Consider the following 13,883-nt stretch of genomic DNA (forward strand, 5'->3'; position numbering starts at 1 on the left):
CATTAGTAATAATGCAATCAGTTAGTCACATTGAAAAGGGGATTTTTCAGCTGGGACATTATGTAACACTGAGCACAAAGCCACATATAAAATATAACCCAGCCTAGAAATTGCCAAATAATGTTCCACTACTTAACCGGCAGATGAGACCCCAAGTGACACACACATACTGGTCACAATGGATTTGAAGGGTTCAATGCCTCTTCTAGTACGACAACTACAGCCGGTAACACAGAATTCAAGAGGAACAGTAGAATTAAACAGCAAAATATCAAAGAATGTTATTAATGCGAAACCGAAAAGCACTAAAATGGAATTGGAATTTCATCTAACTATAACAAAAATACTTTGCCCAAAAATGTTACAGAGGTGCTTTGACCTCTTACAAATGTACTGTAATTATCACATATGGAGGTATTTAGACCTGCAACAGGCCTCCTTTCAGGTCCAGCAGCAGTTTAGGGGGACCAGGCTCAGGTCCAGGACTACCACTGTGCCGACACCACCTCGCCTCCAGTGAGCTGCTGCAAGAAAATGGCCCCAGTAGGAGATGGCTTCTGTCTTTCAGCCCTGTTCTCATCAGCACATCTTGTAGCTCCAGCTGCACAGAAGCAGATTGCACTGCATCTGGGAGAACAGAAGAAGTGACAAGAAATGATGAGGGGTTACACAACCATATAAAAACATTGGACCAGGACAATGGAAAATGTTAGACCAGTCATAGAACACCATACAGTATCCACAGACATATTACACTATCTTTTGAAAAAGATGAAATACAGGAAAAAGCAATCGAATGGAATTAAGGTTTGTTCATGTAATAACTACCGTGGAACATACAAATCCAAATGCCCTCAAGGTTGAACACTTTGTACAACCGGTACCTGCGCGCCAGCCCATGTCGACTCGGTCTCTTATGAATCTTATACATGGTAATGTCACTTGTTCAGTCCCCTTATATCTGTCCGGGCTGGTCACCATATGGCCAACAACAATAATATAAAAGTACACTTTGTACACGCGTTACCATTTGTCGCACATCAAACATGTCGGCAAGTACACATTATTAGTAACTGTGGTTAACATACATGTACTGTATATTTACTTGTATGACAGTAACAACAGTAAAATGTTACCTAAAAAATGCCTGTGCAGTTAATAAAGATAAGATTTGATTGTGACACTTTTACTCCGGCACAGATTCTTTCATTTATAACTGATCTGCATGGGAACAATTACAATAAGAATCAGGGAATCAGGCTGCTCCTGTTTTTCTTTAAAAGTGTGCCGCTAACCAACATGTTTAAACAAAGACAGTGAGACTGAAAAAAACATGGTGAGATCCACATGGCGAAGCCAAACACCCACTCATCCCGAAAGAACCAAACATAGCAGGAGCCACCACAATAAGACAGCACTCTCTGTCCTTTCCATTTAATCGCAGATGGGTCATTAACTGTGGTCACAGGCTGTCCAGAAGTTGGCCTATAAGTCCCAATAAATCAGCAGACTCCAACCTCATCTAGTAGTTGTTAACATGGCAGGGCTGAGCTGGTCAGTCACAGCAACAGCAGCAGCCCATTTGGAAACCTCAAACCAGAATGACTAATAATGCCCTGTGAAGTGGCCCTTTGCCTTTTGACGGCAGTAATGGTCCCTCCACTGTGCTTGGCTCCGAGTCCTGGGAAGCAGAAAAGTAGAGCGTGCACATGCAACTACAGCCCACATTATAGTACACAGATGTGGCTAACATAGGGCACATTTATACAAATCATTAGCCTAATAGCATAATTGCCCAAGTCATTTTTAACTTTATTGTCAAAAATACCAATGTGCGCGCTGAAATGTATTTATTTTTTTTATTTTGTTTTTCTTGTCTGTGCAGATTCTCAGTCATCCAGGTCATGGTAATCCCCAAAGGTTGAAACAAGGCAACTGGACTTTTTGTTTATTGAATTCGTTGTGCTTTTTCTTGTTTTCCGAAAATGTTCCAATATGACTTTGGCAACTAAGCCTTTGGGTAAACGATATGTCATCTTCTAACAGGAATGATTGATTTATCTTCACTACATTAACAGTATGTAACTGATATAAATGTCACTTTTCATTATATTTCTTTTATTGACTTGGACAAAGAAGAGTGGGGGAATTATATCCATCAGCCTCCAACAACAAAATACAGCTGCATACAGGTAAGGTTGTTGCCAGGGTTCCATTTGGAATACGATATCCAGTGGACTACATACTTGGCATATGATTCCTTTGCCAATTCCTGTAACCAATCAATAATGACGCAAAACATTTCATATTTAAACCATAGCTGCTTGCAGAAATTCCAATGGGTTCTTCTGGTGTGATATAGGCTAGGTGAATTTTTAAGGAGAAAATGGAAAACCATGCAGTGGGAGTGGAACAGGAGCTGATCAACTAAGGAGACAAATGTATGTAGACTTGGGGGGGGTGGTGGGGTGAATGACATTAAATGATCTATCTATATGACACAGATCTTTCCAGACTTGCTAAACTGACTAAGATATGTCTTATTCAATATTCGGGCCCAACATCACAACTGGAGTGTTCCATTGAAAGAAGGCTTTTTTTTGTATAAATCATTCTGAAATATTACACTGGGGTGAGTCATTTGTCCAGGACAGATGCTGTTGATACATGTTGGCAGTTTACCTGCTAACGTCTTCTGGTGTTGTGGTGCACTGAAAGTTATTTATTGAACAGGTTTATTTTCATGGTGAGGATTTATTTGACAATGCAAGGAAACTCCCAAACAGGGTTGTTTAAATTGTAAAAAGTGGTCTTTTATTCCCATTTGAGTGGGAGACACAAATACAGACACAGAAAGTTGAACTATGGACAAGCTAGTGCGCCCCAAAAAAAAATACTCACACACACATGCTCAGATCCAATGGGCAATCAACTCTTTCACCATGCATCATTTACAGCCTAGTTGACCTCAGCATCCTGCAGTTGCAACCAGAAGCAACAGCAGCAGCTCATAATAATTAGGTTAATTTGGAATTATTTTAATGAGGGGGAATCACAGTCATTACTCACCCCATTTTTCCATCCAGTCAAGTCAGACTCTTATTTGTCAACCTCCTCCCTATCCACTCCTAAGCGCTCTGTGTGACCATATTACCAGTATGTTGGTCCCAGAAGATGCGTCAGCAGACAGCTAAAGACATTATGCAGCGCAACAGAAAAGTGTGAGTGGAAGGAATGTACAATAAAAATACTTGGATACACAGTAGGATGAGCCAGGTGTCGTCGGTTTTCTGTAGAATTCATCAAATACTGTAAGAGACCCTAATGCACATGATGTAACACCTTGAATTTATGAGTTCCCGGTAAATATATTAAAAATAGAGAGACAAATTCAAAAGTAAAGTTTCTGATTCACGCGGACGTTGTACGCGCCAGGCCATGAGGAGGTTTTTGCTTTGACATAGAAAAATAATCCTAAAAAAGATGGACTGAAAATTGCACACAGCAGACTTTGACCTTTGACTTTCGCTACCTCAGCCATCTCGGGAATGCAGCCCTTTGACCTTGACTGCCTCTGCCATTTTTGTTTACAAATCCTTGAAAATGTAAAGAAATATTGTGAGGCTCCCTGTCTAAAAAAATTTAACAAGCTGCGTCTGTAATTAGGCTGCTTACCAATATCCATGTAACTTTTATAATCAGTCACACTATGACAAAATTATTATTATTATTATTTTTAATGTGGCAAGTACACACAGAATGGTATAAAAAATTCACATCACAATTAAATGACCAAAATTGTCAATGTTACCACTATATTGGTAGAGGAAATGCAGGTATTTCCAAAGTATTGCGGTTTTATTTGAAATGCACTTTTTGCTCATTAGACATCGTAAGCACCAGCGACTGAAATGAGTTGATGGGTTTGTAAATAATCGGTTCTTTAATAAAAATGGCAAGTACAAAACCAAAATGCGTCACAACAAACTATCTTCTCCTATTGGTCACAAGAATATAAACAGGAAGGTTTGCTGTATGGATTGGTGACTGAGAAGCGAATAAAGCAGCATCAATTAGATTAGATTCAACTTTGTCGTTGCACAGCATAAAAGTATTGAGACACTTTAGCATCTAACCAGTGAGTGGTAAGAGAGCAGGAGGTGCATCTGAATAGTAGTATACACTAGGGCTGTACGATACATTGTTTGAGCATTGTCATCAGTATGTGCGTATGCGCGATAGTCACATCGCAGGGTCCGCTGCGATGTTGGTGTGCTGTAATACACTGTGAATCAACTGTTATATTAAGAGGGACCCATTTGGACACGCTAATAAGATTAGCACCCATGTTACAGTCAATTATAACGCTTCAAACATATGATAACTATGGTAAGAGGACGCAGGAAACAATGTACACCTGCTGCATTTCCTATTTTGCTCTTCACAATTAAGACTGACTGTAGTCAGGCTTGCCGCAGCTGCGTGAGTGCACAAGGTGTGTTCAGGGACACTGTGTGCATAGGAGCAAATATGTTCCTTGATTCTTTTGTAATACAATACATAACTGTAAAAATGGATTGCTAGTAAAATTATTATTTGCATCTGAATGCTTTAGTCAAAACACTGTACAATCACACTGTGAAAACATGGATTTTTTTTATAGTAGATAAGATAAGGGAATGCAAAGTTATCAGTCCTTTCAACATCGTTCCTGTCATACTGTGTTGCATGTTTTTGGTTGCACATAAAGGACTACAGTCCTGTTTTTGTTTTAATTCATCATTTAAAAAAAAAAAAAACCCAAAAAAAAACCAAAGCGACATGTTTTTGAGATTGTTTGGGTGAAAGCTGCAGCTGGCTACTCGTGTGGACTGAATGGGTGGCAACAATGGGGAAATGAAATGCCACTATTTTGAGGGTAATAGCCCGTCAGCAACATATTGAGGGGTAAAAAAAGAACTATGAACTAGTTAATGTTTGAACCCGTAACTTAGTTAAAACTTTGGCATTATGAACGATGAACTGAACTTTGACCAAGTTCGTGTAGAAAATGAACTTTTCCAACATGGATCCTGAAATAATAAAAAAAAAAAATAAATAAAAAATTCACAAATGTTTTATATTGTTTTAAAACTTTTTTAAAAAAAGCCCGTTTTAAAGCATCTATACTGAAAACTAAAGAAGCTAGAGAGTATTTCAACATTTTGTTAATGTCTTTTGTTAACAACACTCCCCAAAGTCAATAATTAAAACAATAACCCCAACAATATATTAGCATACTTACTAAGCAAATAAAAGACACAAAGAAAAATATAAGAACACTTTGCGCTCAACAGTGGAGTGAATGTAGAAATTTTTGGAGGTATGATGGAGAAAATGAAGGCACCTTGAATCGCAAACATGATCATTCTCCAGTTATGATGCTTCATACCCTGTTAACATGATTGCTACTTTCAAATGTGCATCAACTGTAATAACAATACAGATAAAGTAGTTTTGCCATTTTACAAATCGCTTTAATAATGATGACACAAATTATTGTGAAATGGCTAACTGCTACTGCTACTTGTGCTAGCAACAGATAACGACAATGACTGCAATCACATTATTTTTTATTTATTTATTTATTTTTGCTTTCCCCATAATCACTTGGGTGGTACGTCTTCAAATGAATAAACACAATGTTGTCCGTTTTTGAGGGCGCAGCTATACCTTACACATTGGGTAGCATTGGTCCATGTTGCTTTGGAGACGCCATCACACAACCGGCGTTGTGTACTCGCGGACCACCGTCGCTGGGGCGAGGGCGGGGTGAAGACGGGGCGCCGCCAACTCAGATCTCGCTACAGGGCGAGCCGGCCGAGTAGGCGCGGTTTCTGTTTACTCTTGCAACTTGTAAATGGAAGTGGAGCCAGAAAAGGATGTCTCTGATTGTCTGTTGTCATGCACATTCCCGTCACGTTAGATTGAGCCCTGCTCCAATATCACCGGCTCCAGGACACATGCCGTTGCACAATGATTGGGGCGTGTATGTTTGTGTACGTGGGTACAAACATTCACTCGCCACATGACGAGTAGCACTCTGAGATTCATTCGCCAAAAGGATAATTTAGTCGCATTTGGCGCCTGGCGAGTGTTAAATTCGGGCCCTGCTGCTAAATATTCCACAGTCGCCTGTCAGCTGTATTATAAGAACGTGGAAGCGTTTGGGAATGACAGCAACTCAGCTACAAAGTGGTAGGCCACATAAACCGACGGAGCGGGGTCAGCCGATTCTGAGGCGCATAGTGCAAAGAGGTCGCCAACTTTCTGTCGAGTCAATTGCTACAGACCTCCAAACTTCATGTGGCCTTCAGATTAGCGCAAGAACAGTGCGCAGAGAGCTTCATGGAATAGGTTTCCATGGCCGAGAGCCGCATCCAAGGTATACATCAAGTATACGAGTTCAATGCAAAGCGTTGGATGCAGTGGTGTAAATCACTTCCGCCACTGGACGCTAAAGCAGTGGACGTGTTCTCCGTCTGGCAATCTGATTCACGAGTCTGGGTTTGGTGGTCGCCAGGAGAATGGTATTTGTCCGAATGCATTGTGCCAAGTGTAAAGTTTGGTGGAGGTGGAATAATGGTGTGGGGTTGTTTTTCAGGAGCTGGGCTTGGCCCCTTAGTTCCAGTGAAAAGAACACCGAATGCTTCAGCATACCAAGAGATTTTGGACAATTCCATGCTCCCAACTTTGTGGGAACAGTTTGAAGCTGGCTCCTTCCTCTTCCAAAATGATTGTGCACTAGCGCACAAAGTAAGGTCCATAAAGACATGTATGACAAAGTCTGGTGTGGATGAACTTGACTGGCCTGCACAGAGTCCTGACCTCAACCTCATAGAACACATTTGGGATGAATTAGAGCAGAGACTGAGAGCCAGGCCTTCTCGTCCAACATGACTATGCTCCTCACAAATGCGGATAGCCTTCTTAGAACAGCTGAAGCTGTTAAAGCTGCAAAGGTCTTTTGCGTAGGACGACCTTAATGTGGGGAGTGAAGAACCAGTGATTTGTTTGGCAGTTTTCACCAGCCTCTGGAGAGATCTGTGGTCCGCAACAGAGCAAATGCCACACCACACCGAGATGCAGTTGGCGAGGATGCTCTCCATGGTGCAGCGGTAGAAGTTCAAATAACCCCAAATGGAGCAAAAGTGTTGCGTTTCGGACTTAAATAATTATCTTTACAATCTAGTAAGCAACAACACACCAGCAAATAGCAGAGTCACTTTAAAAGCATGATGTAAATACATTGTCTCACGAGGTGAAAAAAACAGGAGCATACTAAACCAAAGACATATCTGTTCAGCCAGTGGTGTAATCTGTTTATGTGCCACCTGTAGTTACATCACCATAATGACTTTTAAGCATTGTAAGAACACCTATCTTGATCCTGTTAGCTTCTCATGCTATCGCTAATATTGTTGCACGGACTTTAAATCAATACTCGTAGATACAGTACGCCATGTATAAACGATAATTGCAATTTGCAACATATTTGTTATGATAATCTTACCCTAGTTGCAATTCAGGGGCTACATAAAGTCTAATTTGATGTTATCTTGGCCGCATCAGTAAAATCATAGCAACATTCAAATCAAACAATAAATTTGTAAAACACCAACTCCCTTTTGCTTTTACCTGAATGCAAAGCAATACCTTAGTACCTTATGAAAATGTTGACATTTAATGAACTATCTTTTTAAGAAACATTAAAAACGATCTCAGATTTCTTAAGAAAATGTGTGTATTTTAACTGATCGCAGTGAGGTCCAAACTTCAAGTCAAAGGTATTTGGAACTGAAAAATATAGTATTGTACATTAAAATAAAATCAATTTATGAAGATCTAGGAATTATCACACTCCATTTTCTACATGTGAATAATTCTCAAAACCTAAATTGATGTACAAATTAATGTGCAAACTATTTCAAATGTATTATCTAAGCCGGAAAGTGACTGGCTGCACTTCAAATGTATAAACTGCATGAATTAAACACATAAAAAATACATAGATAAATGATATGGCATTGCGTGAACCATATGATCCCACCATACCAAACTGTATTGTAGTGAAGCTGCTGACTTAACACTTAATTGCACCTGCCCCCTTGGCTTTCTCATCCAGTCACAAGTCAGGACTCCTCTTCACATTCACAGCCTCAGAAACAGTTGGAAATTAAAGAAACTCTTATCACAACACAACTGCAGCATCACTTCCATATTTGTTTCACTTTCAAATTCATCCTGGCGGGTTGGTTTGCACCCCACCTCAAGCTATATGCACAATGAGGGAGTGACAAAACCCAGTGTAGAAGTAGCACCGTCGACATCTCTGTTGAAGTTAAAAATAAGAGGTTCACACATGACCAACAGGGCGCATTTTATTTTATTGGCCATGCATGGAAATGTATGCGCATGCAGTCACACAACCACACACACAGGGGAACTCCTACAGCTGTTGTTTTGGAGCCATTTGATGCTGTGGTAACATCTATGGCAGGAAAAGCCTCCTTATAAGGGACCATTGCAAAATGATATTAGTATATGAACATGTACATGCACTTACAGTGATTGAATTCCAAATTTTGGGTTTTTCAATTTTTGGGGGACTGTCATTAATTTCTACAGGTACATACATACCTTACCATCTATGTAAGTATCTGCAAAACTTGCAGTACCAATCTTTGGGCATCAGCGAGTCAGTAAATACAAGCAGCCCTGTATATGATTGGATGGGGAGGGGGTGGGGGGTAAATAGCATATTCCAGGAAGCTTGGTCCATGCATGGCTGGCTGACTGATGTAAAGAACTGGAACGATGTCAAAACGCTGAGAACATTCAATCAAAGATGTGCATATGCTAACCTTCACCTGCATAATACTCTACAGACCCGCCAGTAATCCAGTGCACACCAGCCTTTCTCTGCAGGCTAACATATAACTTATGTCACTCCAGCAACTAAGTGGGTGGTGTGGGTGGAAGTTTTCGTAGAGTGAAACACATCTCTGGCAAACACTTGGGTAAGATTAGATAGGATCGCGGCCTGATTTACTGTCTCAGTTTCTTCCTGGCAGGCCTTATCTGACCACTGCCTGGCTGATTTATACTTCAGGGTGAACTGGTATCAATTAGACGAAACCTAAAGGAGTCATTACCTAAGTAGCAGAACCTTCCATAGACTAGCTGAGATGCTTAGAGTAATAGAAATAATATATTGTCACTCACCACAGGAATACACTTTCCACTTACCACCAGACCACTATAGGAAACTAGTTCCATAGGGGCAGACATTACAGCCCAAGTACAAGTTTTGTATGTCATCTAAGTCATTAGACAACCCCTATGTGATAAATGTTGTTCTGTAATATATGTGCCAATGTATTAATCAAAAGAAAAGGAAAGTAAGGCTTGGGAGATTTTTGGAAATATCTTTTCATTTGGAGTCAAAGTTCTAGAATGGCAAACAGAACAAATACTGCAGATTAATTATTCGTGTATCACCAAGATTTTCTCACATCACACCCACAGGAAAAAGGGAATCGATAAGATGTTCTTTATAAGGCAACTGCACATACAAGTGAATAAGAAAAAAGATGACAAATAACAAGACAGTGCTATGAAAAAGTATTGGCCTCTTCTCAAATTCCTATATTTTTCCATAATTTCCCCACTTTAACGTTTAAGATCACCAAACTAATGTAAATATCAGACAATTATAACTAAGGTGAACTTAAAATGCTGTTTTTAAATGATTTCATTTGTTAAGAAAAAAAAATATTCAAAGTTACCTGGCCCTGCGTGAAAAAGTAATTACCTCTCGAGTTATATCATGAATTAATTGTGGCTAATCACAATTTTTTGTTAATTTTCACTGATCACACCCAAGCCTGAATAGCTCCAGGCCTGTTCAATCAAGAAATCACTTAAACAGAACCTGTTCCCACAAAATCAAGTCGGACAAAAGATCTAAAAAAGCTGCAACAAAATGACACGATCCAAAGAAATTCCAGAACAGTCAAGAAATAAACTAATTAACATCTATCAGCCTGGAAAGGGTTACAAAAGCCATTTCTACAGCTTTAAGATTCCAGCAAACCATAGGGAGAGCCATTATTATCACATGGAGAAAACACAGAACTGTGGTGAACCTTGTCAGGAGTGGCCGGCCTACAAAGATTACCCCAAGAGAACAGCAAAGACTCATCCAGGGGGCCACAAAGGAACTCAGGACAACCTCTGAAGAACTGCAGGCCTCCCTTGCCTCAGTTAAAGTCAGTGTTCATGACACAACAATAAGGAAGAAACTGGGCGGAAATGGGACCCATGGCAGAGTTCCAAGGCGAAAACCACTCCAGACCAAAAAGAACATAAATGCTCATCTTACTTTTATAAAAAAATAAAAATAAAAAATAAAACATCTTAATGATTCCCAAGACTTTTGGGAGAATATTATATGGACTGATGAGATGAAAGTGGAGCTTTTCGGAAAATGTAGCACAGCATTTCAGAAAAAGAACATCATACCAACAGTCAAACAGGGTGGTGGTAGTGTGATGGTCTTAGGCTGCTTAGGTCATTCAGGACCTGGACAACTTGCTGTTATTGATGGAACCATGAATTTTGCTCTTTAACAGAAAATCCTGAAGGAGAATGCTCAGCCATCACTTTGTGACCTCAAGCTGAAGGAGAACGATCCAAAACACACCAGCAAATCAACTGCTGAATGGCTTAAAAAAACAAAATGAAGGTTTTGGAATGGCCTAGTCAAAGTCCAGACTTTAAACTGACCTTAAAAAGGTCACCACTGCTCGCAAATCCTCCATTCAAGCAATTCTGCAAGGAACAGTGAGGCCAGGTAACTTTAAATAGTCCCCCCCCCCCCCCTTTTTTTTTAAATAACATCACTATTTAAAAACAGCATTTTAAGTTCACTTGGGTTATATTTGTCTGGTATCTACATTTGTTTGATGATCTTAAACAAAGTGGGGAAACTGTGCAAACAATATAAAAATTTGAGAAGGGGCCAATAGTTTTTCACGGCACTGTATTGTTATTTGTCATCTTTTTTCTTCTTCACTTACTACCTGATATCTTTTAAATAGCAATATATTAGTAGTGTTCCCTCGCCACTTTGTGCTTCACGTTTCAGTGCTTCGCGGGTTTTTCCAAAATATTCCTAAAAAAATAAAAATAAAATAAAATAATACAGCCATATCGGCAGCCATATTGCGGAAAGACGCGTTGTTTCATGTTGATGCGCGAGAGAGAAGGTTTCCCTGCATGCCAAACAATGAAATGAGTTGACTCAGAGGCTTTGTACATGCCTGTACTGTACGGGCACTCATACAAGGCGCGTGATTGGTTCCCGGCGCAACATCGACCAATGAGAGCACGAGTGGATTTATCCCGTGAGCTGATTGGCTGCGCATCATCGCAGCCTCACCTTCCCTTCCCTTGTTGCGTCTCGCCAGTCTCGTCCACGCTGTTGCGTTCGCAATAGCTTTTTTTGTTTAAGCGATAATTTTTTTGATTAGTTAAGCAAGCAAGCCCTTACAATGCCGCCGAAGCGCTGTGCCCCTGTGAAAGCTTCCTCCGGGGCGCCCAAGAGGAAGAAGATGATGATGACCATCAGCAAAAAAAGTGAAACTTTTAGATTTGATCAAAGAGGGCAGAAGTTATGCATCTGTGGCACGCCATTATGGCGTGAATGAATCTACAGTGCTGTACATAAAGAGAGAGGAAGCAAACATCCGCAAAAGCAAAGGCAATGTTGATGAATGTTAATTACTGTATAAGGTTTTATAATTAAAGATTTAAGTAAATACGTGTACTGTTGTAATCTTTGTCTCAAAACTATAAATAATGTTTACATATTTTAAACATTCTGGTACCCACATACACATCCACGAAAACTTCCTGTGGGGTGGGGGTGGCTGTGGGAGCAAATCCAACTTTGCGGTTTTTCACCTTTTGAGGGGGGTTCTGGTCCCCATTAACCGCGAAAAACGAGGGAACACTATACATTGAACTGGGGGAAAAAAGTCAAATGTAACAACTACCGATATATCTCATTTTTACATCGCAATTATGATGACTATGTTGTATATACTAATGAAAACCCTATTTCAGACCCACCACTGCCAAATTTTAAGATCAGGAACGTTAAAAAAAACAAAGTATGCATTTCAATAAATACCATAAAATTTAATTCTACTTAATTGAGCGCACAGGCATACTGTATAAACCGCACCCATTTATTTCACGTATAAGCCCCACATATTGCACAGACAAATACAAGAGAAAACAAAAACAACTAACCTTACTCTAGGACTTAAACACAAGCGGAAAAAGTACAAAGTAACAAAGTCATGTTTTCTGCCTGATGAACGTGCGCTTGAGCAGAGCAGAATACCGATCCGAAAGCTTCAATGCATCTCAACCACAGGTGTCAAACTCGAGGCCCGGGGGCTAGATCATGTGGCCCGTGAAAGACAATCATGTGCCGTTGACTTCTTGTTTCTTGATAGTATACCAAAACTAAACATTTTCTTCAGTGGTATTAATGTTGTACTTTTTTTTAAGTCAATCCCCCTTTTAAAATGAATTATAGAATAGTTGAACAAACTGGCCTCTTATTTCGCAAGCAGTCATCTATTAATTGTATGTGTATATGGTCTGTAATAATATGAGACAATCATACATTTATATGGGTACACAGTCATAACGGCCATATAATAGAAACCAGAACTAAAAAAAATAGTTTGACACTCCTGATGTAAACAGTTGACACTTCAACATGGAAATTCAAAACAAAAACATGAAACTGTAAACACAATTTCGGTGAATAGACGACAATATAACGCTCCTGTGATAGGGAAAATTCACACACTGTAAATCCGACCATTGTTTAAGTTGCAGGGGTTGACGTTTGGGAGTGGAGGCTTCTAGCCCGAACTGTATGGCAATGATAACCAATTTTTACAAAGAGACCTCTTACCTGCCTCCATTTGCTAACTTTAATTCAAAGATGGACGATTATCAAGCATGATGTCACCGGAAGATACTTAAACGGACTCGCATTGCAAAAAAATAAATAAATAAAAAAAAGACTTCAGCATCATTGTATGCATCATCACTTGTCGTTAAAGGCTGAGTACTATTTGATTTAATTTTAATATTTAATTATGAGCCATGTATGGAAATTTACAGTCTTTTTAATACACTTCTTTGACAATCAATTGAAAAAGTACCCAAAATTGGATAAGTGGTCAAGAAAATGGATGGATTTTAGATTTTGAGCTTCAATGAGTGAGGTGCAGCTCAGAAATTACAGTACTTTCACTTTTCTGCTTATATGATAGTTAAGAAGGTTAAAAGGTTACTTAAAAGAGACATGTCATTGGCCGAAAAATGTGTGTGGTGGTTATTACCTATGTTAATGAGCCACACCGCTTTGTAACTGTGTGTGTGCAGAATGACTTGCTGACAGGCACGTTTTCAGAAATAATTAGTTAAGTAATTTACTTGGTTGTTCAATTTCACACGTGATGGGGTGGGCAGGCTCTCCAGAGGGCCAAATATTTGTATACAAAAAAAGAAAATACATGTTCCATAACACAATATGTCCCCTTTAAAAATGCCTGTGCAGTTGACAAAATTATTAGTTTGGTCAAATTGTTATTAATGTATTTTGTTATAATGATGATTTATGATCATGTCACTGTCTTTGGCCTTTTCCAACAGTTTAAGTGACAAGAGAACACTGTGACGAGCCAGATGCTTTGTGGAGGAAAATGCTCAGTACTGGATAAAACAAAGACAATAAAAACAACAGGATACTTGGA

General features: G+C 39.5%; 1 protein-coding gene across 8 annotated transcripts in view; it reads right to left on the reverse strand.

Moving 5' to 3' along the window:
- Positions 1-13,883, reverse strand: part of LOC133401149 (intermembrane lipid transfer protein VPS13B-like) — a 482,547-nt gene that overhangs the window by 98,057 nt on the left and 370,607 nt on the right. For all 8 annotated transcript variants that reach the window (XR_009768384.1, XM_061673722.1, XM_061673719.1 and 5 more), the window contains one exon: positions 425-627. Coding sequence is in view for 7 of the 8 variants with exons in the window: in XM_061673722.1 (XP_061529706.1) it covers positions 425-627 (203 nt within the window). In the remaining variant the exon portion in view is untranslated. The remainder of the gene's footprint in view (positions 1-424; positions 628-13,883) is intronic.

Source organism: Phycodurus eques, chromosome 4, assembly GCF_024500275.1.
Source record: "Phycodurus eques isolate BA_2022a chromosome 4, UOR_Pequ_1.1, whole genome shotgun sequence".
NCBI lineage: Eukaryota > Metazoa > Chordata > Actinopteri > Syngnathiformes > Syngnathidae > Phycodurus > Phycodurus eques.